We start from the raw sequence: 23,608 nt of genomic DNA on the forward strand, positions 1-23,608 counted from the left end.
GCCGTACTCTGTCTACGTTTTTTTTTTTTTTACAGTGCGACTGTTCATACTCTATCCCTCCAAAGTATAGAGGAAACCCTCATAAAAACGCTAAAAACGAGGTAGATATGGGTATTGTGAAAGACCCGTGTCCACCTCCTAATTGAAAAAAGGTAAACGGATTAACTTGGTGCTAGTCGGTGGGGTGTACACTGCTGAGCAGGAGCTGACGTTTTTGTGCATAGCGTCAGCCTCCTAGTTGCAGTAGCATATACCCATGGTTTCCTGTGTTCCCCAATGGAGAGATTTAGAAACGTGGCTTTTTTTTAATTTTAAGATATAAATCTTCAGAAAAATGTGATGTATATTTGTACTGAGCCCCCTACATAAAACCCTGAGTGACCAATTGCCTTTAGAAGCCACATAAGTAAATTGAGTCCAACCTGTGTGTAACATTCTCAGTATAACAGCATCATAGAAACCAAGGAACACACCAGACAGGTCTGGGATAAAGTTGTGGAGAAATGTAAAGCAGGTTTAGGTTATAAAAAAATAGCCCAAGCTCTGAACATCTCACTGAGCATTGTTCAATCCACCATCCAAAAATGGAAGGAAAATGGCACAACTGCAAGCCTATCAAGAAATACATGGCCATCCACCTAAACTGACATCCCAAGCAAGGAGAGCATTAGTTAGAGATGGAATAAAGAGGGTCAGTTTCTCTGGAGGAGCTCCAGAGATCCATAGCTCAGGTGGGAGAATCTGTCCTCATGACAACTATTAGTCTTCCAATCATCAAATTTGGCTTTTAGGGAAGCGTTGCAAGAAGAAAGTCAGAAAGTCATTTTTAAAAGCAAACCATAAGAATGCTTTATGCAAACTGCAAGTCTGCACTGTCAGATGACGCCTAAGAAGAACATTTTGAGCTTGCGCCCTGTGGCGGCCTGCGTGCGCGCGGGGAGGTCTGCATGTGGTGCTCTGACCCCTCCCTGACCTGCCCCCTAGTTTACATTATGAATATATGTACATACTGCAAAAAACAAACAAAAAACAAACAACAAAATACACCCTTCTGCAGGGAGGCTCTGGCCATGCCATATTTGTATGTTTACTGTGGTAATAAAATTTTCTTGAGGCTACCATGAGTATAATATAATTATATATACAGACATAAAAAAAATTGAAATGGCGCCCACCATGCCTTTAGAGTAGCAGCTATCAGTGTAAATAGAGATAATATGACAGCGGCTATTGAACAGGCGCATTTTCAAATGGATATATATATATATTTTTTTTAAATACTCTCAGGATAACCTCAAGAACACTTAATTTTAGTAACACAGTAAGGATAAGTTCACACAGGGCACTTTTTTGCTGCGTTTTTATGCTATATTCAGCTGCTTTTTACAATACCAGCAAAGCCTACGAGATTTCAGAATTTTCATGCACACACATTGGTTTTTTTGTGATCAGTATTTTGTGCTTTGCTGTGTTTTTCAGACATAGGGCATGTCACTTTCAGCGTTTTTGCTGGATTTTTTCAGCGTTTCTCACCCATTCACTTGAATGGGTGTTGAAAAAACGCTACAAAAATGCAGGTATTATTTGCTGCTGAAAGTTCAAGGACATTAGCATGGACAAAGAGGGGGGAGGTGGGGGGAAAAACGCACCAAAAAAACGCACCTAAACCTGCGTTTTTGACGCCCTGTGTGAACTTACCCTCAACATGCGATTAGGGCAAGTTCACACAGGGCGTTTTTGCTGCAGCAAAAACAGGATTTTTGGTTGCTTACCGTAAAATCTGTTTCTTGGAGCCTCCATTGGGGGACACAGGAACCATGGGGTGTATGCTGCTGCCACTAGGAGGCTGACACTATGCAAATAAAAAGTTAGCTCCTCCTCTGCAGTGTACACCCCACCGACAGGCATTATACTCTTCAGTTAGTGAGAAAGCAGTAGGAGATAATGAACAAGGTTGAAAACCATAAACACAAACTTGAGAACTGTAAACGTGAGAACAGTCATAGAACATATAACAGAAACATTGGGAGGGAGCTGTGTCCCCCAATGGAGGCTCCAAGAAACAGATTTTACGGTAAGCAACCAAAAATCCTGTTTTCTTTATCGCCTCTCATTGGGGGACACAGGAACCATGGGACGTCCCAAAGCAGTCCCACGGGCGGGAAAAAACAGACTTCCATCAGGTCAGAAGACTCGCCACTGCCGCCTGCAAGATCCTTCTGCCTAGGCTGGCGTCCGCCGAAGCGTAGGTATGGACCTTGTAAAATTTGGCGAACGTGTGGATGGAAGACCAAGTTGCCGCTTTGCAAAGCTGTAGGGTGGAAGCCCTGTGGTGCACCGCCCAGGAGGCGCCGACTGCCCGGGTAGAGTGAGCCTTAATCCCAGGAGGGGGCACTCTGTTCTTGACCCGGTAAGCCTCCAAAATTGCCATTCTGATCCAGCGAGCAATAGTCGCTTTGGAAGCCAGCTGGCCTCTGCGCGTGCCATCAGGAATGACAAAAAAGAATCCGTCTTCCGGAAAGAGGACATTCTATCCAGATAGATCCTCACTGCCCTGACGAGGTCCAGCTTGTTCAACTATCGCTCCAGAGGATGAGTCGGAGCTGGACAAAAGGAAGGTAGAACGATGTCCTCATTGAGGTGGAAACCACCTTCGGAAGAAAGGAAGGTGGGAGCCGGAAGACCACCTTGTCCTGGTGAATGACCAAAAACGGAGGACGGCAAGACAGGGCCGCCAACTCGGAAACGCGGCGAATAGACGTGATGGCCACAAGAAAGGTCACCTTCCAAGAAAGAACTGATAGAGGAATCTCCCTAAGAGGCTCAAAGGGAGAAACCCTCAGAACGTCCAGAACCAGGTTTAAGTCCCATGCGTCCACAGGGGCCCTGTACGGCGGGACAGCGTGGGCTACTCCTTGAAGGAAGGTCTTAACCTGTGGCCGAGAAGCTAAGGTCTTCTGAAAGAGGATGGAAAGCGCAGAGACCTGGCCCTTCAGGGAGCCAAGAGCCAGGCCCGAATCCAGTCCTGCCTGAAGGAAGGCCAAAAGAGAAGGCAGAGAAAAGGACATGGATGGAACGCAATTGGACTCGCACCAACGGAAGTAAGCCTTCCAGGTACGGTAGTAGATCCTGGAAGACGAAGGCTTCCGAGCCTGAATCATGGTGTGAATTACCCGGTCCGAAAGGCCGGACGCTCTTAGAACCGCGGTCTCAACAGTCACGCCGATAAACTGAGCGACCGAGAATTCGGGTGGCAGATCGGACCCGGAGACAGCAGATCGGACCTGTCTGGAAGGCGCCATGGAGCGTCCGCGAGAAGGTTGACGAGCTCCGCGAACCAAGCTCTCCTAGGCCAATCCGGGGCGATCAGGATGACCGGCACCCCTTCCGCTTTGATCTTCTTCAACAGTTTGGGAAGTAATGGAAGGGGTGGGAACAGGTAGGGCAGCCCGAACTGTGACCAAGGAATGGCCAGAGCGTCGACGCCCACTGCGAGAGGATCGCGAGACCTGGAGACGAACTGCGGAACCTTCCTGTTCATTCGGGACGCCGTGAGATCCACGTCCGGAGTCCCCCATCGAAGACAAATCTGAAGGAAGACCTCCGGATGCAAGGACCATTCCCCTGCCGCGAGGCCTTCGCGGCTGAGGAAGTCGGCGGCCCAGTTGTCCACGCCGGGGATATGCACCGCGAATATCACCGAAACCGTTGCCTCTGACCAAAGGAGAATCTTGGATACCTCGGCAAGGGCCAAGGAGCTCCGGGTCCCCCCTGATGGTTGACATATGCCACCGCCGTGGCATTGTCCGTCTGGATCTGGACTGGCAGGCCCCTGAGAATCCTTTCCCAGTGGCGGAGGGACAGAAAGATGGCCCGAATTTCGAGAACATTGATTGGCAGAGCTGACTCCTGCGACGACCAACGGCCCTGAACCGTCAGGTGACGGAAAACTGCACCCCAGCCGAGCAGGTTGGCGTCCGTTGTCACCACCTGCCAGTGAACTGGAAGAAAGGACCTGCCCTGGGAGATGAGAGGTGACATCAGCCACCAGTTGAGAGACCGCTTGAACCGAGAAGAGAGTCTGATCGGCCGATCCAGGGAGAAGACAGACCTGTCCCACTGAGACAGAATGGCTTGCTGAAGGGGTCGTGAATGGAATTGGGCGAAGGGAATCGCTTCCAAGGTAGCCACCATCCTCCCCAGAACCTTCATGGCCGATCGGAGGGAGGGAGGCCGAGGACCCTGGAGCAAGCGTAAGTCCCGGCAAAGAGTGGATCTCTTGTCCTTGGGAAGGAAGACTCTGGTCTGACGAGTGTCGAATAGCATGCCCAGAAAGATGATGCGCTGAGAAGGAATAAGGCAGGACTTCTTTCGGTTGACCAGCCACCCGAAACGGGCTAAGGTGTCGAGAACAATGGACAGGCTTTCGTGAGCCTGAGAAAAGGAGGGTGCCTTGATGAGGATGTCGTCGAGATATGGAAAAAGGACCAGGCCTCTGACTCAAGATGGCCATCAGCGCTGCCATGATCTTCGTGAACACCCTTGGAGCGGTTGCGAGACCGAACGGCAGGGCGACGAATTGAAAGTGTTCCCGTTGCACTGCGAAGCGCAGGAAACGGTGATGTCCGGGAAATATCAGGACATGGAGGTAGGCGTCCTGGATATCTTTTTTTTTTTATTCAAATAAATTTTTATTAAGAATAACAAGGCAATTAACATGTTACATTTACATTTTCAATATAGAGTATTTCCCCCCCTCCCCCTTCAAACAGCTCCCTTCGATCCCAAAGCCCCCCACCCCCACCCCACAAAGCAGCTCATCTTGTTAATTACTACCATCATTAAAACAATAGAGTATCTAATCCCTCAACCATTCGTATAAGCCACACTTCACATTACTATCCCATAGCAATCCATGGAGACCACATTTTATTGAACGTTTCAGTTTTCCCTTTCTTCTTATAAATCCCTTTTTCTAGTGTCAGGCCCTGTTTCACATACTGGAGGAACTCTCCTCTTGACGGCGGCTCTTCCCTAATCCAGTTTCTAGCTATCACCTTCCTAGCCATATACAACAATCTGGCTATAGCTATCTTTAGGTGTTTATCCACTCCAATCTCATCCACGCATCCCAACAAACAGACAACTGGATCCCTTGGCACCGTGCATCCATACGCACCTTCCATACGACTCAAAACTACCACCCAGAAGGCAGCCAACCTCGGACATGTCCACATCATATGGAAAATGTCTGCATCCGTAGACTTACACCTCGGACATTCAGAGTAATTACGCAATCCTGCCTTATATAGCACCATCGGAGACCTATAAACTCTGTGTATCACATAGAGCTGTGACAGTCTATACGGTTCACTCAGCGACAGTCTTGGGATCCATTCCAACACCGACTCCCAAGTCTCGTTATCTATTGGGCCCAAATCCCTTTCCCATTTAGCTCTTGCCATTATTGGAAACCCCAATAGAAAAGTGTGCAACAGATCCCTGTACAGAGTGGATATGACTCCTCCAGTCGTCCCATCATTACACACATACTCCAGTACTATATCCCTTTGAATCCTAATACCTCCGTTCCTACTCTGAGCTCCAAAGGCATGCCTCATCCGCAAATATTGATACTCCCCTGCAGACCCAAGACCAAATTCCGCCTCCAATTGGGAAAATGATTTCAGTTCACCTTGTTCAATTATTTGATACACATACTGAATCCCTTTGCCCAACCACTCTATCAGTACCCCCAATGCCTCAAATTCTTTCAGATTGTTATTATGCCATAGCGGCGAGTATCTAGTCAAGTCCGTGATCCCACGTATGTGCCTCAATCTACTCCACAGCTTGCGTATCAACAGCAAAGTCGGATATAGCTTCCCCAAACTCTCCAAGGATCCATCCTCCAAACATTGCACCACTGGCCTTCTTTTTGTCACCACCTCCATCAACCGCTGTACTGCCCCAGATGACCCCCCATGCGCCCAGCACCTTAAATGCTGACTCTGGGCTGCAAGAAAGTACAACTCAGGGTTAGGCAATGCCAGACCCCCATCATCCTTGGGTCGCTGAAGTGTCTCCAGTTTGATACGCGGATGCTGCCTCCCCCAAATCAGATTCCTTTTTTTGATTTAAATAGATTTTTATTAACAATATAAAAAAAGGAGAACAACAGAATGCCATTTACATTGCATTATATCAGATACACATTTTCTTACTTTAATAAACCCCAACATTACCCCAACTACCCCCCTCCCCCATAAGACAGCTCAGTCTCAATCTCCACCCCACCGAGGCATTATCTGCCTCTTGTAATTTATCCTCTTCCAGGTCTTAGGAAACACGACGCCTATACTCCTCAATCCAAATCAAGCCAAGGAGACCATATTTTATTAAAGAGTTCTATTTTCCCCCTTTTACTGTACACCCCCTTTTCCAATTTTAGACCATGTTGAACATATTGGAGAAATTCCCTTCTCACAGGTGGTTCCGCGTTTATCCAGTTTCGTGCTATTACTTTCCTGGCCATGTAGAGTAGCCTAGCAATTGCAATCTTCCAAGTATTGTCAACTCCAATTTCTTCCACATATCCCAGCACACATACTATCGGGTCTCTAACAACTCTGCACTTATACGCTGCTTCAACTCGGCTCAAAACCACCACCCAAAAGGCAGCCAGTCTCGGACACGTCCACATCATGTGATATATTCCTGCCTTCTCACTCGCACACCTCGGACACCCAGAATTGGCACGCAATCCCGCTTTGTATAACACTTCCGGAGATTTATATACCCTATGCAAAATGTATAGCTGCGAGAGCCTATATGGTTCACTCAAGGATAGTCGCGGAACCCACTCCATCACCGATTCCCAGGTTTCATTTTCCATCGGCCCCACTTCTCTCTCCCACTTAGCTCTCGCCTTTATAGGGAAATCTAGCAGAAATGTGTGCATAAGGTCCTTATACAGAGTGGAAATAACTCCCCTTGTAGTACCCTCACCACACACATACTCCAACACTATATCATCTTGAACCCTGATATCAGCCTTCTTATTCTGAGCTCTAAAGGCATGTCTCATCTGCGCATACTGATATTCCCCTGTGGATCGCAAACCAAATTCTTCCTGCAATTGGGAAAAGGACTTCAGCTCCTGCTGCTCGATTATCTGGTGAACAAAGCAAATTCCCTTATTCTGCCATTCCATCAATCCTCCCAGGGCCTCAAAATCCTTTAAGTTGTGGTTAGACCATATCGGTGTGAATTTAGTCAACCCTGTAACCCCACGAATCTGCCTTAATCTATTCCATAATTTACGAATCAGGAACAGGGTTGGGTATATTTTCCCCAGCGCGCCCAATGAGCCATCCTCCAAACACCTGGCCATCGGTCGTCGGTCCGTCACCTCTTCCAATAGCTGTTGTACTGCACTGGATGACGCCCCTCGCGCCCAGCCCTTCAAATGCTGGCTCTGGGCCGCAAGGAAGTATATTTCCGGGTTGGGCAAAGCCAAACCACCATCTTCCTTGGGTCGTTGAAGCGTCTCCAAGCTAATACGTGGATATTGTCTACCCCATATCAAACTTCTAAAGAGGGCATTAATCTGCCTGAACTTCCCCCAAGGGATCCAAATTGGTGCGTTATGCAGAACATAAAGAATTTTGGGCATAAGGACCATTTTAATAAGGTTTACCCTACCGACGACCGATAGATGTAGCTTATTCCAGGCGTCTACCTTTGCCTTGAGTACCCCCATAACAGCAGTCAAATTTCTTTGCAGAAACTCCGCCACCGGCACCGAAATCCATATTCCAAGATATTTAAATTGGGAAACCACCTTCAGCCTCTCATCCCCAACATCCTCACTCACATTCTCTCCTACGTCATCCACTCTAAAAAGAACCGTCTTATCCCAATTAATTGTTAGTCCCGACACAGTACCAAATCTCTCAACAATTTCAACGGCCCCTCTTAGTGAATTGTCTGGATCCTCCAGGAACAGCAAAACATCATCCGCATATAACGCTATTTTTTCCTCTACTTTGCCATACCTAAACCCAGGGACCCCATCCGACTGCCGAATCTTAGCAGCAAGAGGTTCTACAGCCAACGCGAACAGGAGGGGTGAAAGCGGGCATCCCTGCCTAGTACCCCTAGCCAGCCCTATAGGACGAGATAGCTCCCCATTTACTCTAATTCTGGCGGATGGTAATGAGTACAACAGCTGTATCCAGGCCACAAACTGCGGGCCAAACCCCATACATTCCAGCACCTGCCAGAGGTACCCCCATTCGACGCTGTCAAACGCCTTGTGTGCATCTAGCGATACAATCACTCTTCGACCACAGTTATCAGACTCTACCTGCAAATTTACATATAACCTCCGCAAATTGATCGCCGTTGATCTATCCGGCATAAAGCCAGATTGGTCCGAATGCACCAGACTCGCAATAACACTAGAGAGGCGGAGAGCCAACACCTTGGCCAGAAGCTTGACATCAATTGTTAGTAAAGAAATTGGGCGGTACGACTCCGGTTTCCCCAAGTCCTTATCCTCCTTTGGAATGACCACTATTATGGCCTCTCTCATAGAGGCTGGCAAGCGCCCACAAGACCTAGCTTCCTCCAATACCATTTTTAATCTAGGAATCAACACTTCTGCCAACCCTTTATAGATCTCAGCGGGTAACCCATCGACCCCAGGCGCCTTCCCATTGGCCATAGACATCAATGCCCGACTCAATTCCTCCTCAGTGATAGGGGCCTCAAGGCTCTCCCTATCTGCCTCACTCAGTCTCGGCAAATCCAGACCTTCCAAGAAAGTCAGTGCATCCTCGACCGATTCACCAACCCGAGAGGAATACAAATCTGCATAGAAGTCCGCAAAGGCTCTCAAAATTTCAGGTGTTTCCGTTATTTTACCTCCACTAGCAGAATCCAAAGAGTGTATATATGAAGAACCTCTCTGAGCAGCAGCCACTACCGACAGCATATGTCCCACTGTTTCTCCCTCCTGATAGAACAATACCCTTTGGAAATCTCGTTTCCTCTCAGCTTTGCCTAGCAGAATTTTTTCCAAATGATTTTGTGCGTTTTTCATTCTTCTCTCTGCCTCAGGGGTTCCCAGTGTGGCCATCCCATCCTCTGCTTCCTTCAACTCCTCAACTGCCGCTTTTTCTACCTCTCTCGTCCTCCGCTTACACCTACTAATGTCCCTAAACAGTAGTCCCCTCAGGTACGCCTTCATTGCATCCCAAATTGTAAGAGCGTCGGCGCTTCCATCATTTAAGAGAAAGAATTCCGCCACCTCCCGTCCTATACTTTCCAACTCAATACTCTGTAACCAATTAGGATGAATCTTCCATTCTCTCCCACTTAGCGAGCGAGCCCCCTCCAATCTAACCTCTACTTCAATTGGACTATGGTCCGACAAGGCCCTTGGCAGATATCTCACCTCCCCAACCAATGTGTCCAAAATCCTGTTACCCAGAGCCATATCAATCCTAGAGAGTGTGGCATGTGCCGGTGAATAACATGAGTACCCTCTCTCCCCCAGAAGTCTAACCCTCCACAGATCAATCAAACCTATCTCCTGTATATAGGTGCCAAATGTTGTTATGTGTCCCTCCGACCTATTCTGAGTATTTTTATTTTTATCCCAATATTCATCACAGATGTTATTTAGATCTCCGATAATTATTAACGGTGTCGGTCCCCATTTTTCCACTCGCTCCATTACTTCTCTAATCTTCCTGCTAGAGTAGGGAGGCGGAATATACATCGCGGCAACACACAGCATCACTCCATACAGTATACACCGTAATAGTACATACTGTCCCTCCACGTCCACATATACCTTCACCTCCTCATACTGAACTCCCGCTGGAACCAAGACTGAGACTCCTCTTGCATACGTGGAGAAGGTAGAATGATATCCCCTCTGGATCCATCGTCTATTCAAAACATCCACTTTTTCCCTTACCAAATGCGTCTCCAGCAAGCATATCATTGAGGCCCTTTGGTCTCTTGCATATTGCAAACACGCAGCACGTCTAGATTTCTCCCCTAGGCCTCTCACATTCCAGCACAAAATCTTAAAACGGGTCCCCATCACTTGGCTCATCTTCACTATAAGTATCATCAATTTTGAGCTCAGGCTGTCTAACTACCCTCCCCCCCCCCCCCCTCCCAACTCCCCCTCCCACCCTTCCCCCCTCACATCTAACCATTCCACCTCTTTCCAAGAGTGGGGCATCATCGCCCATAGCGAACACTCCGTTTGGCATTACCTTCCCAACCCTCCTCCCACCACTGTACATAACAGGATTTCAGACATTTTGAAAAATAACGTTCTCAAAACATTTTAACTTAGAATTATTTGCACACACAAGAAGCCTGCATAAACTTAAAATATGTCGCAAACCCTTCCTCCCCCTTTCCCAGCAGCCATTACACCATCCCTTTAACTTTAACTGGATATAATCCAGCTCCCTTCTTCCCCCCCCATACCCCTTGGCTTGTCAATCACATGACTCTTTTCCAACTGACAGATAAGTAAACAACTTCAGACTCTTCCCACAGTTTCAGTCTCCTTTTCCTTTAAGCTTTTTAGCATTAATATCGATCCACTGGGTAGCGTCCTCCGGCTTCTGGAAAAAATGAATTTTATCAAACGCCACCACCCTCATTCTTGCTGGGAACATCATGGAATACTGCACACCCAATTCCCTCAGCCGTCTCTTGATACCCATGAACATCATCCGTTGTTTCTGCACCAGAGTAGAATAGTCTGGGTATATAGCAATCTTTTGACCTTCAACTGTCAGATCCGTCATGTCTCTGGCCTTCCTCAGGATAATGTCTCTGTCTCTATAGTTTAGAATTTTGGCGAGCATGGTACGGGGATTCGCTCCAGGGACAGGTGGTTTCGGCGGGACCCTATGCGCTCTTTCTACCGCGAACACTTTTGTTAGCGCCATATCTCCAAATGTTTCTAACAGCCATTTTTCAATATATTCCGTTGGATTCCTCCCTTCAGCTTTTTCAGGGATGCCCACTATACGAATATTATTTCTTCTGGACCTGTTCTCAAGGTCCTCATTTTTCGCAGCCAATTCAGCTATTGCTTGAGTGAACTTTTTCTCTGCTTTTTGCAGCTGCACTATATGGTCTTCTGCAGTGCTCACTCTCTCCTCTACCTCCCCCACACGTTTGTCAATCTTCTGCATGGCTGCGTTTATCTGGGCTGTGTCCCCCTTAACCTCCTGTATCTGTATGGTCAGAGATTGTTTACATGAAGAGACTAGCGCAAAAACGTCTCTTAGGGTAGGCTCAGCTTCTGGCGCCATTTCCTCGGGTCCCCCTTCTGCCACCGCCATTTTACTCTCCTTTCTCCCCTGTTGTACCTCATGTTCTCCTGCTGGGCTCTCCTCCTCCTCCTCCTCTTCGGTATCAGCTCCGGCTCCCTCCTCTGCGGCCTCCGCTCTCGCAAACTGCTGGAGCTTTGCCGCTACCTCCATGCGCTTTCTGCATGCGGCGTTCTCCTTGTCTGCCTTTTCCCTCAAGTCGGCGCCATCTTGGATTGCGCCTGCATCCCCGGCTCCCGCGTCCTTCTGCCGTCTCCTGGTCATGTTCGTCGGTTCCAGCGCTACCGAACAGCACCGCCGGCCTCTCCAAGTCTCCCCGCAGCCAGTAAGCCCCCGCAGGGACCAAACAGCAGCGGCTCTGCAGGATTTTACAATATACAGCGGCGGGAGCTCACAGCCGCACGTCCGCTCACATGGACTCTCAGGCCACGCCCCCCCCAAATCAGATTCCTAAACAGAGTTGATCTGTCTAAATTTCCCACGTGGTATCCAAACCGGCGCATTGTGAAGAATATACAATATTTTCGGCATCAGAATCATTTTGATAAGATTCACCCTGCCTACCACAGACAAATGTAGCTTAAGCCATGCATCCGCTTTTGCCTTGAGGGCACCCAAGATTGGAGTCAGATTCTCATGTATATAGTCAGTGACCGGCATAGATACCCATATTCCCAGGTACTTAAATTTACTCGTCACCTCCAGTCGCCCGTCCTCCAAAGGCTCCCCATCCACATCGTCCACCTTAAACAAGATAGACTTACTCCAATTTATCCTAAGTCCCGACACTGATCCGAATCGTTCAATAATCCCAATGGCTCCCTCCAAGGATGCAACTGGGTCAGCAAGAAACAACAAAATATCATCCGCATACAACGCCACCCTTTCTTCAATCACCCCATATTTAAACCCCGTCATCTCATCAGACTGTCGAAGCGTAGCGGCCAGTGGTTCCACCGCCAGAGCAAACAAAAGGGGGGAAAGCGGACACCCCTGTCTCGTCCCTCTAGCCAATTGTATGGTCCGTGACAACTCCCCGTTTACCCTAACCCTGGCCATCGGCATCGAGTACATTAATTGAATCCATGATATGAACTGCGGTCCAAACCCCATTCTTCGCAACACCTGCCAGAGCTACCCCCACTCCACACTATCGAACGCCTTGTGAGCGTCTAAAGATGCAATAACTCTCTGGCCACAGTTATCGGCTTTGAGTTGCAAGTTCATATACAGCCTTCGTAGATTAATCGCAGTTGACCTATCAGGCATAAAGCCAGACTGGTCTGAGTGTATCAGGCCAGAAATAACACTTGTCAACCTCATCGCCAACACCTTAGCCAGGAGTTTAACGTCGATAGTAAGCAAAGAAATTGGCCGATATGAATCCGGCTGTGTCGGGTCTTTCCCCTCCTTTGGAATCACCACTATTGTGGCCTCCCGCATAGATGCCGGTAGCCTTCCACCATTCGTAGCCTCTTCCAAGACCGCCTTCAATTTAGGGATCAACACTTCCCCCAAGCTTTTATAAATTTCGGCAGGAAATCCGTCTACGCCATGCGCCTTCCCATTAATCATCGACTGCAATGCCCGTCCCAGTTCCTCCTCCGTAATGGGAGCCTCCAAATCCTCCCTAGCTGTGTCACTCAGCCTCGGGAGCTCCAACTCCTCAAGGAACGCCACCGTGTCCTCCATTGACCCATCTAACCGAGAGGAGTATAAGTCTGCGTAAAAATCTGCAAAAGTCTCCAAAATCTCTGAAGTCTCAGAAACAGCAACACCACTCCCAGTCACCAAAGAGTGAACAAAGGAAGTATTTCTCTGGGCAGATGCCACCAGCGACAGCAAATGACCCACTGATTCACCCTCCTGGTAATAGGCCAAATTCATGAATTCCCTCTTCCTTTCAGCCTTACTCAGCAAGACCGCCTCTAGCTGGCTTTGAGCTGCCTTTAACCTCCTCCCAGCCTCCAAAGTACCCATTATTACCATCTCATCTTCAGCCACCCTCAGCCCATCTATCACCAGCCTCTCTGCCTCTCTCGATTTCCGCTTACACCTGCTAATATCCCTAAACAACAGCCCTCTCAAGTACGCTTTCATGGTTTCCCACACAGTAAGCACATCTACGCTACCCTCATTTATCTCAAAAAATTCCACCAATTCCTTCTTAATCTTCTCCAAGTCTATACTGTGTAGCCAATTAGGGTGAATTTTCCACTCCCTTCTGCTCCCGTTCCGTGTCCCCACTGATCGAAATTCCACTTCAACTGGACTATGGTCTGAGAGCCCTAGGTAAATATCTCACGTCCCTTACCATCGTATCTAGTAATCGGTTACCCAGTGCCAGATCAATCCTAGACAGCGTACCATGAGCTGGTGAGTAGCATGAATACGCCCTTTCCCCGATATGCCTAACTCTCCATAAATCAACCATGCCCACTTCCCCGACATAAGTCCCAAACGTAGTGGTATGTCCCGCCGTCCTATTCTGGGGGTTTTTGTTCTTATCCCAAAAGTCATCACATATATTAAGGTCGCCGATAATTAGTAATGGTAACGGTCCCCAGCGCTCTACCCTCTCCAGCACCTCTCTTATCTTCTTGCTTGAGTATGGGGGCGGAATATACATTGCCACTATACACATCAATACTCCATTCATTTTACATTTCACCACCACATACTGACCATCGACATCCTCTTTTACCATTACCTCCTCATACTGCACCCCCGCAGGTATTAACACAGACACACCCCTAGAATACGTCGAGAAAGTAGAATGATACGCCCTCTGTATCCAGCGCCTATTCAATATGTTCACCCTCTCCCGCACTAAATGTGTCTCCAGCAGGCATATCATTGAGACTTTCTGTTCTCGGACATACTGCAGACTTGCCGCCCGCCGTGTTTTATCCGCCAGACCTCTCACATTCCAACTCAATATTTTAATACAATCTCCCATCATGTGGCTCATCTTTTCTTAAAGTATCCAATTTCCCAAGTATGAGCTGCCCCAACCCTCCCACCCCCCTGCCCCCTCCCAACTTACCCCCCTAACTCCCCCAATATAACGCATTCTTCCTCTCATCAAGAGTGGGGCTCCACTGCCCACTGCGAACACTCCCTTACTTAACCCTCTCCATTCGCGTCCCGCTGCCATAGCAATCACAATTTCCCCCCCAACTTTCACTTTATTGTATCTTAACATTTCAACTTATATTAACATATAGAAAAAGTACCAAACCAGTTCACAGTACCCAGCATAACCCTCCTCCCCCGTACTTAGTAGTTGGTACTGTCCCCTCCGGCCATTCCTTCAATATGGCCCAGCAAAACCCTCAACAGTTGCTCAACTCTTTAACCATTGCTAACGAGCGCAGAACTCTCCTCCATCGACAGAGAAAACAAATCCCAACTGGATCTTGCCGAAATGTCAGTCACCCATTCCCTTAAGTTTTTTCTCATGAGTATCAAGCCACTGGGTAGCGTCCTCCGGTGTCAAGAAAAAGTGGGTCTTATTAAAAGCCACCAGTCTCAGCTTGGCGGGAAACATCACTGAGTACTGCACTCCCAGCTCCCTCAGTCGCCGCTTGACTCCAGTAAACTTCATCCGCTGTTTCTGAACCGCAGCGGAATAATCCGGATAAATGGCGATTTTCTGACCTCCAGCCGTCAGATCCTCCATCTCTCTAGCCTTTCTAAGGATAATGTCTCTGTCCCTGTAGTTCAGTATTTTAGCAAGCATGGTACGGGGATTTGCTCCTGGGGCAGGGGGCTGCGGCGGGACCCTATGAGCCCGTTAAACAGCAAAGACTTTTGTCAACACTGTGTTCCCAATCTTCTCCAGCAGCCAGTTCTCCACAAACTCAGTGGGATTTCTCCCCTCAGTCTTTTCAGGCAGCCCCACTATACGTATATTATTTCTTCTGGATCTATTTTCCAGATCCTCATTTTTGGCAGCGAGCTCGGCTATTGCTTGGGCGAACTTATTTTCAGCTTTTTGTAGCTTAACTATGTGATCTTCTGCCGTGCTCACCCTCTCCTCCACCACTCCTATACGTTTGTCCATTTTCTGCAGAGCCGCATTAATCTGTGCCGTGTCCCCTTTAACTTCCTGCATCTGCTGGGCCAAGGAGTTCAGGGATTGCTGACATGAAGAGATCAGTGTGATAACATCTCTAAGAGTCGGCTCCTCTCCCTGTGATATGGCTTCAGGTCCCCCACTAGCCCCAGCCATGCTGCCTCTCTCCTTCCCCCTCTGTACCTCATGCTGCTCGGCTGTGCTTGCTTCCTCCTCCTCCTGGTCAGCTCCAGCTCCAGATCCTGGTTCTGCCTCCTCAGCAGCCTCCACTCTGGCATACTGCTGCAGCTTTGCGGCCACCTTGAAAAGGGTTGAGACGTCCAGGGAGCTGATGGACGTCCTCGTCTCCTCAACAGACAGGCTCTGGTGGGCGAGTGGGTGGGGGACGGAGCCAGGACCGGACTTCTGAGCACGCTTGTGTGCTAGGCTCTTGGTCCTGGTGGGGGGATCTATGAGGATACGGGGTGGCAGTACACACCGTACTCATAGTCCGCATTGTGGGATTACAGGTGTGACTATTCACCCTGTATCCCTCCGGAAACCTGAAAAGAAACGACGCACATTGAGGTAGATATGGGTCTAATGAAAGACCCGTGTCCACCTCCTACTGACACTAAGCTAAAACTGAAGAGTATAATGCCAGTCGGTGGGGTGTACACTGCAGAGGAGGAGCTAACTTTTTATTTGCATAGTGTCAGCCTCCTAGTGGCAGCAGCATACACCCCATGGTTCCTGTGTCCCCCAATGAGAGGCGATAAAGAAACCTGATCTTCTTGGCAGGAAAGATGCGTAAAAACCGCAGGTTTAGGTGCGTTTTTTTCTCTTTGTCCATGTTAATGGCCTTGAATTTTAAGCAGTAAAAACACAGCAAATAATGATACCTGCGTTTTCTCAACACCCATTCAAGTCAATGGGTGAAAAACGCAGCAAAAACACTGAAAGAAGTGACATGCTCTACGTCCAAAAAACGCAGCAAAGCACAAAATACTGATCACAAAAAACCAATGTGTGTGCATGAGATTTCTGAAATCTCCTAGGCTTTGCTGGTATTGTTAAAAGCAGCTGAAAATTAGCATTAAAAAAAAGCAGCAAAAACGCCCTGTGTGAACTTACCCGTATGCTGCAGCGCAGCCGGCTGCAGAAGGGTTTCTTTTTTTTTTATATGTACATTTATTCATTACTAGATGGTGGCCCGATTCTAACGCATCGGGTATTCTAGAATATGCATATCCTCGTACTATATTGCCCAGCCGCGTACTATATTGCACAGCCACGTAGTATATTGAACAGCGACGTAGTATACAGCACAGAGCCATGTAGTATATTGCCCAGTCACGTAGTATACAGCACAGACATGTAGTATGTTGCCCAGTCACGTATGTAACAGGTTAAAAAATAAAAAATAAACACTCACCATCCGAAGAGCCCGTTGTAGTTCCGGCGCTTGTGTGCGGTGTCCGGTTCCAGGATTGGTATGAGCGCAGGACCTACCGTGACGTCGCGGTCACATGACCGTGACGTCATGGAAGGTCCTTCTCCCATAGCATCTTTGGAAGCGGAACCTGCCGCTGGCAGTGCCGAGGAGAGGACGCGACGGCGGAAGGTGAGAATAAGGTGTTTTTTTTAGTTATTTTTAACATTAGATCATTTTACTATTGATGCTGCATACGCAGCATCAATAGTAAAAAGTTGGGGACACATAGGGTTAATAGCGGCAGTAACGAGTGCGTTAACCGCGGCATAACGCGGTCCGTTACCGCCGGCATTAACTCTGTGTTAGCGGTGACCGGAGGGGAGTATGCGGGCAACAAGCACTGACTGCGGGGAGTAAGGAGCGGCCATTTTCTTCCGGACTGTGCCCGTCGCTGATTGGTCGCGGCAGCCATGACAGGCAGCTGCCGAGACCAATCAGCGAATGAATAACCGTGACAGACAGACAGACGGAAGTGACCCTTAGACAATTATATAGTAGATGTAAACTAGGGGGCAGGTCAGTGAGGGATCAGTCACCTGTCAGCAGTCTACATTATGAATACCTAAGCAGAGCACCACATGAAGACCCCCACAGGCCGCTCTGAACCACGAGCATATCAACAAAGCACTGAAATAAAGATTAAGAAACAATCACAAGATGGATTTCATCATCCCAAGTATCATTTTAATCAGTATAACGGTGCCGACCTGACACTGTCTGTAGGTTACTGTGCACAATCCTGCTGACAGGTTCACTTGGTTTGTGGTATCACTTGAAAAAACAAATGTGGCAAATTTCACAGGGTAGGAATAGTTTTTCAAGGCACTGTACACGTCATTTTCATATTTTTTTTTTTTTTATTAAAGCAGAGACTAAAGTAATCGTTTAAAGTAGAAGTAGCAGAGAACAAAAGAGACAACAAAAGTGTGCACAAAACAATTACTTATGAAAAAACGAGAAGGTAAGAAAGTCAATTCTTCAAAAGTAGTTGGCGTTAATGTAAAAAGAAAGAAGAAAAATAAAAAATATCAGCTGGACGACCCCCGCACCATGAAAAACTAGTGAAAGCCCTAAGGAAAAATAAACATAACCTTTACCAGAATTGAAGTCATCTCGTGAACCTCCTCTAGAGCCGTAACTATCGTTTCCTGAAAAATAAGGTAACAGCAACATGAAATCGAAAACTGAGCAAACCAAACATTACAGGATGAGGTGGGAAACCCGATACCCATCCACAACAGCAACAAAGCGTCCATAAAAATACAATTCTCCACTAAGAGGAGTAGTCAAGAGCCACCTACACCCAAACACCTACAAATTATTCTTCGCCAGCAGCGACCAGTGATGAATGCAGTCATTTTATTCCATTAACGGGAACAGAAAATCACTACATGCTTCTGCCGGTAGACCACAACATCACAGAAATTCCTCCCCAAAGTACACATTTCCACATTGCAGGAAGAACAGGATTAATAATCCAATTCATTTCTTAACATTCCATCTATTCAACTAGTGATTGCATGTAGTAACTATTCACCAGTGACAAAAAAAAAATAAAAATATAAAAATGCATTGTGTATTATATTGCCATTTGGAAAACATGACTGGGTAAATAAACAAAATAAAAATGGTCAATGGTTTCACTAAAAAGCTGCAATGGGTAAGCAATGTACTGTCCCTTAGGCGAAGTACACAGACATTACACGCCATGAAATATACATGGGATTTTTATTCTCATGGATCGGCAGGAGATCAGAGGCACAGTATGGATGTATAGACTGTGGGCACTGAAAGACAGTTCTGCGTCACAGCCTAAGGATTCATCTATACGCTGTAGTAATGTTACAGTGAAAAACCATCATAACACTAGAATTAAAAACTAATCACCATTAAAGGGGAAGTCTGACCGTATATTGATATTGATGAACTTTCCTTAGGATAGGTCACAAGCCAATTCAGGATCGGGCCAATTACCCTCATTCCTGACCAGGCGCATTTTCAGTCATTCATACATGCGGTTTAAAAAAATAACATTCTTTTTTTAATCACTCAGTCAAATAACTTTTTTTTTTTTTTTTTAAATGTGATTTTTTTTTTTTTTTTAAGGATATCAGTGGAGGAAAAAAAAAAAAAAAAGGAAAAAAAATTCTTCACATTTTTATGACCATAACGAAGGTCTAAAAACAAATTTTAAAAGGTGTTCAATGATTTTTTTAGGCTGGTTTCAGACTTGCGAATGGGAGTGATGCGGATGGCAGCGTACTTCCTCCCTGAAACCACACCTACGCCTCCTTGCGTCCTGCAGTGCCTGCATACCTATCTTTAACAGGGACGTACGCTGTATGCGGATGCCTCCGCATGCGCAGTTTTGGCACTGCGCCGACCGCAACAAAACGCAACATGTTACATCTGGCGCAGCGCCAAAACGGCGCATGCGGAAGCATCCGCATGCAGCGTATGTCCCTGCGTACCCAAGGTTAAAGATAGGTATGCAGGCACTGCAGGACGTGTAGGCGGAGCATAGGCTTGGTTTCAGGGAGGAAGAAGAGAGGAAGTACGCTGCCTGCAGTACTCCCGTACGCAAGTCTGAAACCAGCCTTACGGATATGACATGGATCTTTATTTTCCCAAGGAGTTAACAGGGCTAGCAGTTTGGATTGACAGTGGCTTTTTTTTCCCTACTTTTCATTTATTTAACATATTGTGCCTCCATAAAGTTATAAAATAGCTTGGGGGGGGGGGGGGGGGGGTAAAGGGGGCAAGGCAAAATGGAAATATATTTGCTTTAAAATTCTGATTTTCCCCTGAACCTGGGGATGGTATATTAGTCATAGTCACAGTGGAAATGCAGTCTCCTGGCAGCATAGGAGAGCTGGAGGGGTGGGGGTCTTCTAGGACACTGCATCTCCTGCTCCCTTCCTCCACCCAGTGATGAGAGAGGAAGGAAGGGAAAGAAGCGAAAGAAAGAAAAAGAAAGAAAGAAAGAGAAAGAAAGAACAAGAAAGAAAGAAAGAAAAAGAAAGAAAGAAAAAGAAAGAAAGAAAAAGAAAGAAAGAAAAAGAAAGAAAGAAAAAGAAAGAAAGAAAGAAAAAGAAAAAAACAAATGAAGGAAGAAAAAGAAAGAAGGAAGAAAAAGAAAGGAAGAAAAAGAAAGAAGGAAAGAAAGAAGGAAGTGCTTCCCATTACTTGTTCAGAGTTGTGTATACAGCGATCAAGAAAATAAAGACTAACAAACAGTCCCTTCTTTTTCTAAGAGGAGGTTTGCTACCTTAAACAGCGGACTCCCTGCTTCTGCACAATCATATGCAGCAAATTTTATAATGTAGGATGTGGACCTCCAGATATGTAAAAGTCTAAGGGAGGTCTGCAAGTAGTTAAAATCAGATTGGGGTGTCAGGCACTCGATTACCAATTTTCAGCCTCAGTCTAATGTAAACAGGGAATAGAGTAGAAGCCATGTTCACACTGTAGAGGCCATTGCAGAGAAATGCAGCTCAGGTTCTATTTAATCGAATGGGATTTCTCTTCAACGGCCTCTATACAGCCAATAGAGGAGAGCGGCTATGGCTCCAATCACAGTTTACATCTAGCAGTAGATGAAACAAGCTGATCTGTGGTGGGGAAAGTGAGATACCAGATTCTCAACGATCATATTCTGGCCTATTGTAATGATAGGTCATCAATATTATAAGGCTGGACAACCCCTTTAAAACACCAAATGCTAAAGCAGCAGTTCCTGACACATAGAACATATAGGCCATAAGCAAAAAGACATTTGCCAAAATTACCTCCTCTGTCATCAGATCCACCTTTCCTGAACCCAAAGCCACCTTTGTCTTGTTTTCTGCCTTCTGCTATATCCACTCGTAAAGAACGTTCCCCTAAAAGCTAATAAAAAAAGAGCGAAAAGTGACAAATGTAAGACTCTTATGAACCTTAAAACGTGCGTTCTGGGATTTAAAAAGAATAAAACAATTGCAATAGCTACAAATATATTATTGCGCAAAAACAAAGAGAAACTAATACCTGTTGAATCCTGTACAGTAACAATAGCAATTTCCTAACAAGTCTTCCCCATAGCAGTACTGTTAGAAAATAAGGCATGAGACTGCTGAGATCAGCGATTGGCAACAGCAGTCCAGTGATGAGCATGGAAGTGAATAATGACCAGTGGTGGCTACCAGAGGCTTGCTGCTAAATTGGCAGTGGAGCTAATGAGAAATAGATTATATATACACACACACATACAAACAGCACACATATAACAAATATAAATACCCCTGTTAAAATGGCAGGTTCTTGTCATGTAAAAAAATAAATTAATTAAAAAAAGGACATTTCAAAACTTTTCCACAGCCAATGTCAATCTTTTTGGGTAATAGTCCATCAGCATGGCACATCTAGAAATAGCAATCTTTGCCCATATCTCGTTGCAGTAGCGCTCCAGATGTCAGATTGTGAGGACATCTCCTGTGAGCAGCCATCTTCAGGTCAATCTGCAGATTTTCCAATAGATTCAGACCTGGCCTCCGGTTGGGCCATTCAAATACTTTGACCGTCTGACAAAATTGACCGAAATTTGGAACTGTTCATAACTACCTCCATTTGGGCACCATTGGAGATTTGTGTGCTCAGACAACTCTGACCACGGTTTCACACCGTAATAAGACTGTTGGGGTTATGGATTGTTCACAATCAAAGTTAGGAAGGGGCCAGGTGATGGAAGTTTCCCAGCTTCATAAAAACCCAGCCTCCTCTATCCTTGTGCCAAAAACAGCAGCAATTGGTTCTTCTAAGCAGCTGCCTAACACTCTGAAAATGGTGGAGGCCCACAAAGCAGGAGAAAGCTGCAAGTAGACCAACTTGAAAACGCTTTGCGCTTTCCTCAGTTCAAAATGGAGGGTATTTTTCAGACTATACGATGCATTTTTTTCCTCCAAAAATGTGGAAGAAAATGGGGGACGCGTTTTAAAGTCTGGAAGTACCAGCTGTGGTGGGGGAGCGCAAGAAGCAGCTGGTCACGGGGCCGGAGCCCGCTGTTGCGGCTATATCCTGTGCTCGCTGCTAAAGAGAAATATTCACTGCATTTCACGCCCATGGGTGTGGAGTGCAAAGAATATTAATTTCTCTTAAGCATCCTGGTATGCATGGTCCCCAGCCCCATCCTGGTATGCATGGCCCAATCAGAAATAAAAAAATTCATTACACTTACCTTTCCGGCGCTCCCTTGCAGAGTCCTGCTCCGTTTCCAGCAGCTGCTTTATACTTGTAAGCAGCACATGGCAGGGACATCATGCGCTGCTTCAAAGTCTAAGGGCAGCTGCCGGAATACTCATTGCTACGCATGCCGGGACTGTGTGCGTAGAGAACAGTGAGTATTCAATACTCTTCAATGGCGCGCAGTGTCAGCCGAAGCCTTCCTGCAGCTGCCACGTGCCGCTACTAAAAGAAATGAACATTCACCGCATTCCATGCCCATGGGAGTGGAATGCGGTGAATATTCATTTCTCTCAAGTACTTAAGTAGCGGCACACGTGACCACCCACTGGCAGCTGCAGGAAGCCGGCGGCTGACACTGCGCGGGCTAATGAACAGCAATGAATACTCACTGCTCTCCATGCACACAGTCCCGGCGTGCAGAGCAGTGAGTATTTTGGCAGCGGCCCTTCGGCTTGCAAGTAGCGCATGGGGTATCTGTCATGCGCTGATTACAGGCATAAAGCAGTTGCTGGCATTGGAACAAGATGCTGCGAGGGAGCGCCGGGAAGGCAAGTGTAATGGTTTGTTTGTTTTTTTAAAGGTTTATGACGGGGCCATGCATACCAGGATAAGGAGGGAGCCATGCATACTAGGACAAGATGGGGGCCCTGCAAAACAGGATGGGAATAAAGGGGACCATACCTACCAGGCTAGAGTTGAGGGGGCCAAGCATGCAAGGATAGGGATGAGAGGGCCATGCACGCACAGATAGGGATGAGGGGGGTCATGCATACCAGGTTAGGGATGAGGGGGGCCATGCATACCAGGTTAGGGATGAGGGGGGCCATGCATACCAGGTTAGGGATGAGGGGGGCCATGCATACCAGGTTAGGGATGAGGGGGGCCATGCATACCAGGTTAGGGATGAGGGGGGCCATGCATACCAGGTTAGGGATGAGAGGGCCATGCATACCAAGATAGGGGATATTAAGTACAGAATTGACCACATTTTTTGCTTCAATTTTTTTCTCCAAATATCCTCCTCTAAAACCTAGGTGCGTCTTATGGTCCGGTGCGTCTTATAGTCTGAAAAATAAGGCAATTAAGAAATGGCAGTTAACAGCAACAGGAGATCAAGATAAGGTCTGGAAGACCAAGAAAAATTTCAGTGAAAGCTGCTCGTAGTATTGCTAGAGAGGCAAATCAGAACTCCCGCTTGACAGCAAAAGACCTTCAGAAATCTTTAGAAGACTAGAGTTGTGGTACATAGTCCATTGTTCTACACTTCAGAGACACCTGCACAAATATGGCCATCATGGAAGAGTCATCAGAAGAAAACCTCTCCCTCCTGCTTCCGCATCATAAAATTCAGCGTCATAAGTATGCGAAAACATCTAAACAAGCCTGATGCATTTTAAGTGTAAGCACTTAGCACTAAATAAAACGTGAGCCAAGCCTTACTATGATTTTCAGGAGTCCGAATGA

At 46.8% G+C, this 23,608-nt stretch overlaps 1 protein-coding gene across 2 annotated transcripts in view; it reads right to left on the reverse strand.

Moving 5' to 3' along the window:
• EIF4H (eukaryotic translation initiation factor 4H) overlaps positions 1-23,608 on the reverse strand; it is an 80,510-nt gene that overhangs the window by 41,647 nt on the left and 15,255 nt on the right. For both annotated transcript variants that reach the window (XM_069757455.1, XM_069757456.1), the window contains exons 4-5: positions 20,713-20,812; positions 18,022-18,072 (exon numbers count right to left, since the gene is read on the reverse strand). In XM_069757455.1, coding sequence (XP_069613556.1) covers positions 18,022-18,072; positions 20,713-20,812 — 151 coding nt within the window. The remainder of the gene's footprint in view (positions 1-18,021; positions 18,073-20,712; positions 20,813-23,608) is intronic.

Source organism: Ranitomeya imitator, chromosome 3 (assembly GCF_032444005.1).
Source record: "Ranitomeya imitator isolate aRanImi1 chromosome 3, aRanImi1.pri, whole genome shotgun sequence".
Lineage (NCBI taxonomy): Eukaryota > Metazoa > Chordata > Amphibia > Anura > Dendrobatidae > Ranitomeya > Ranitomeya imitator.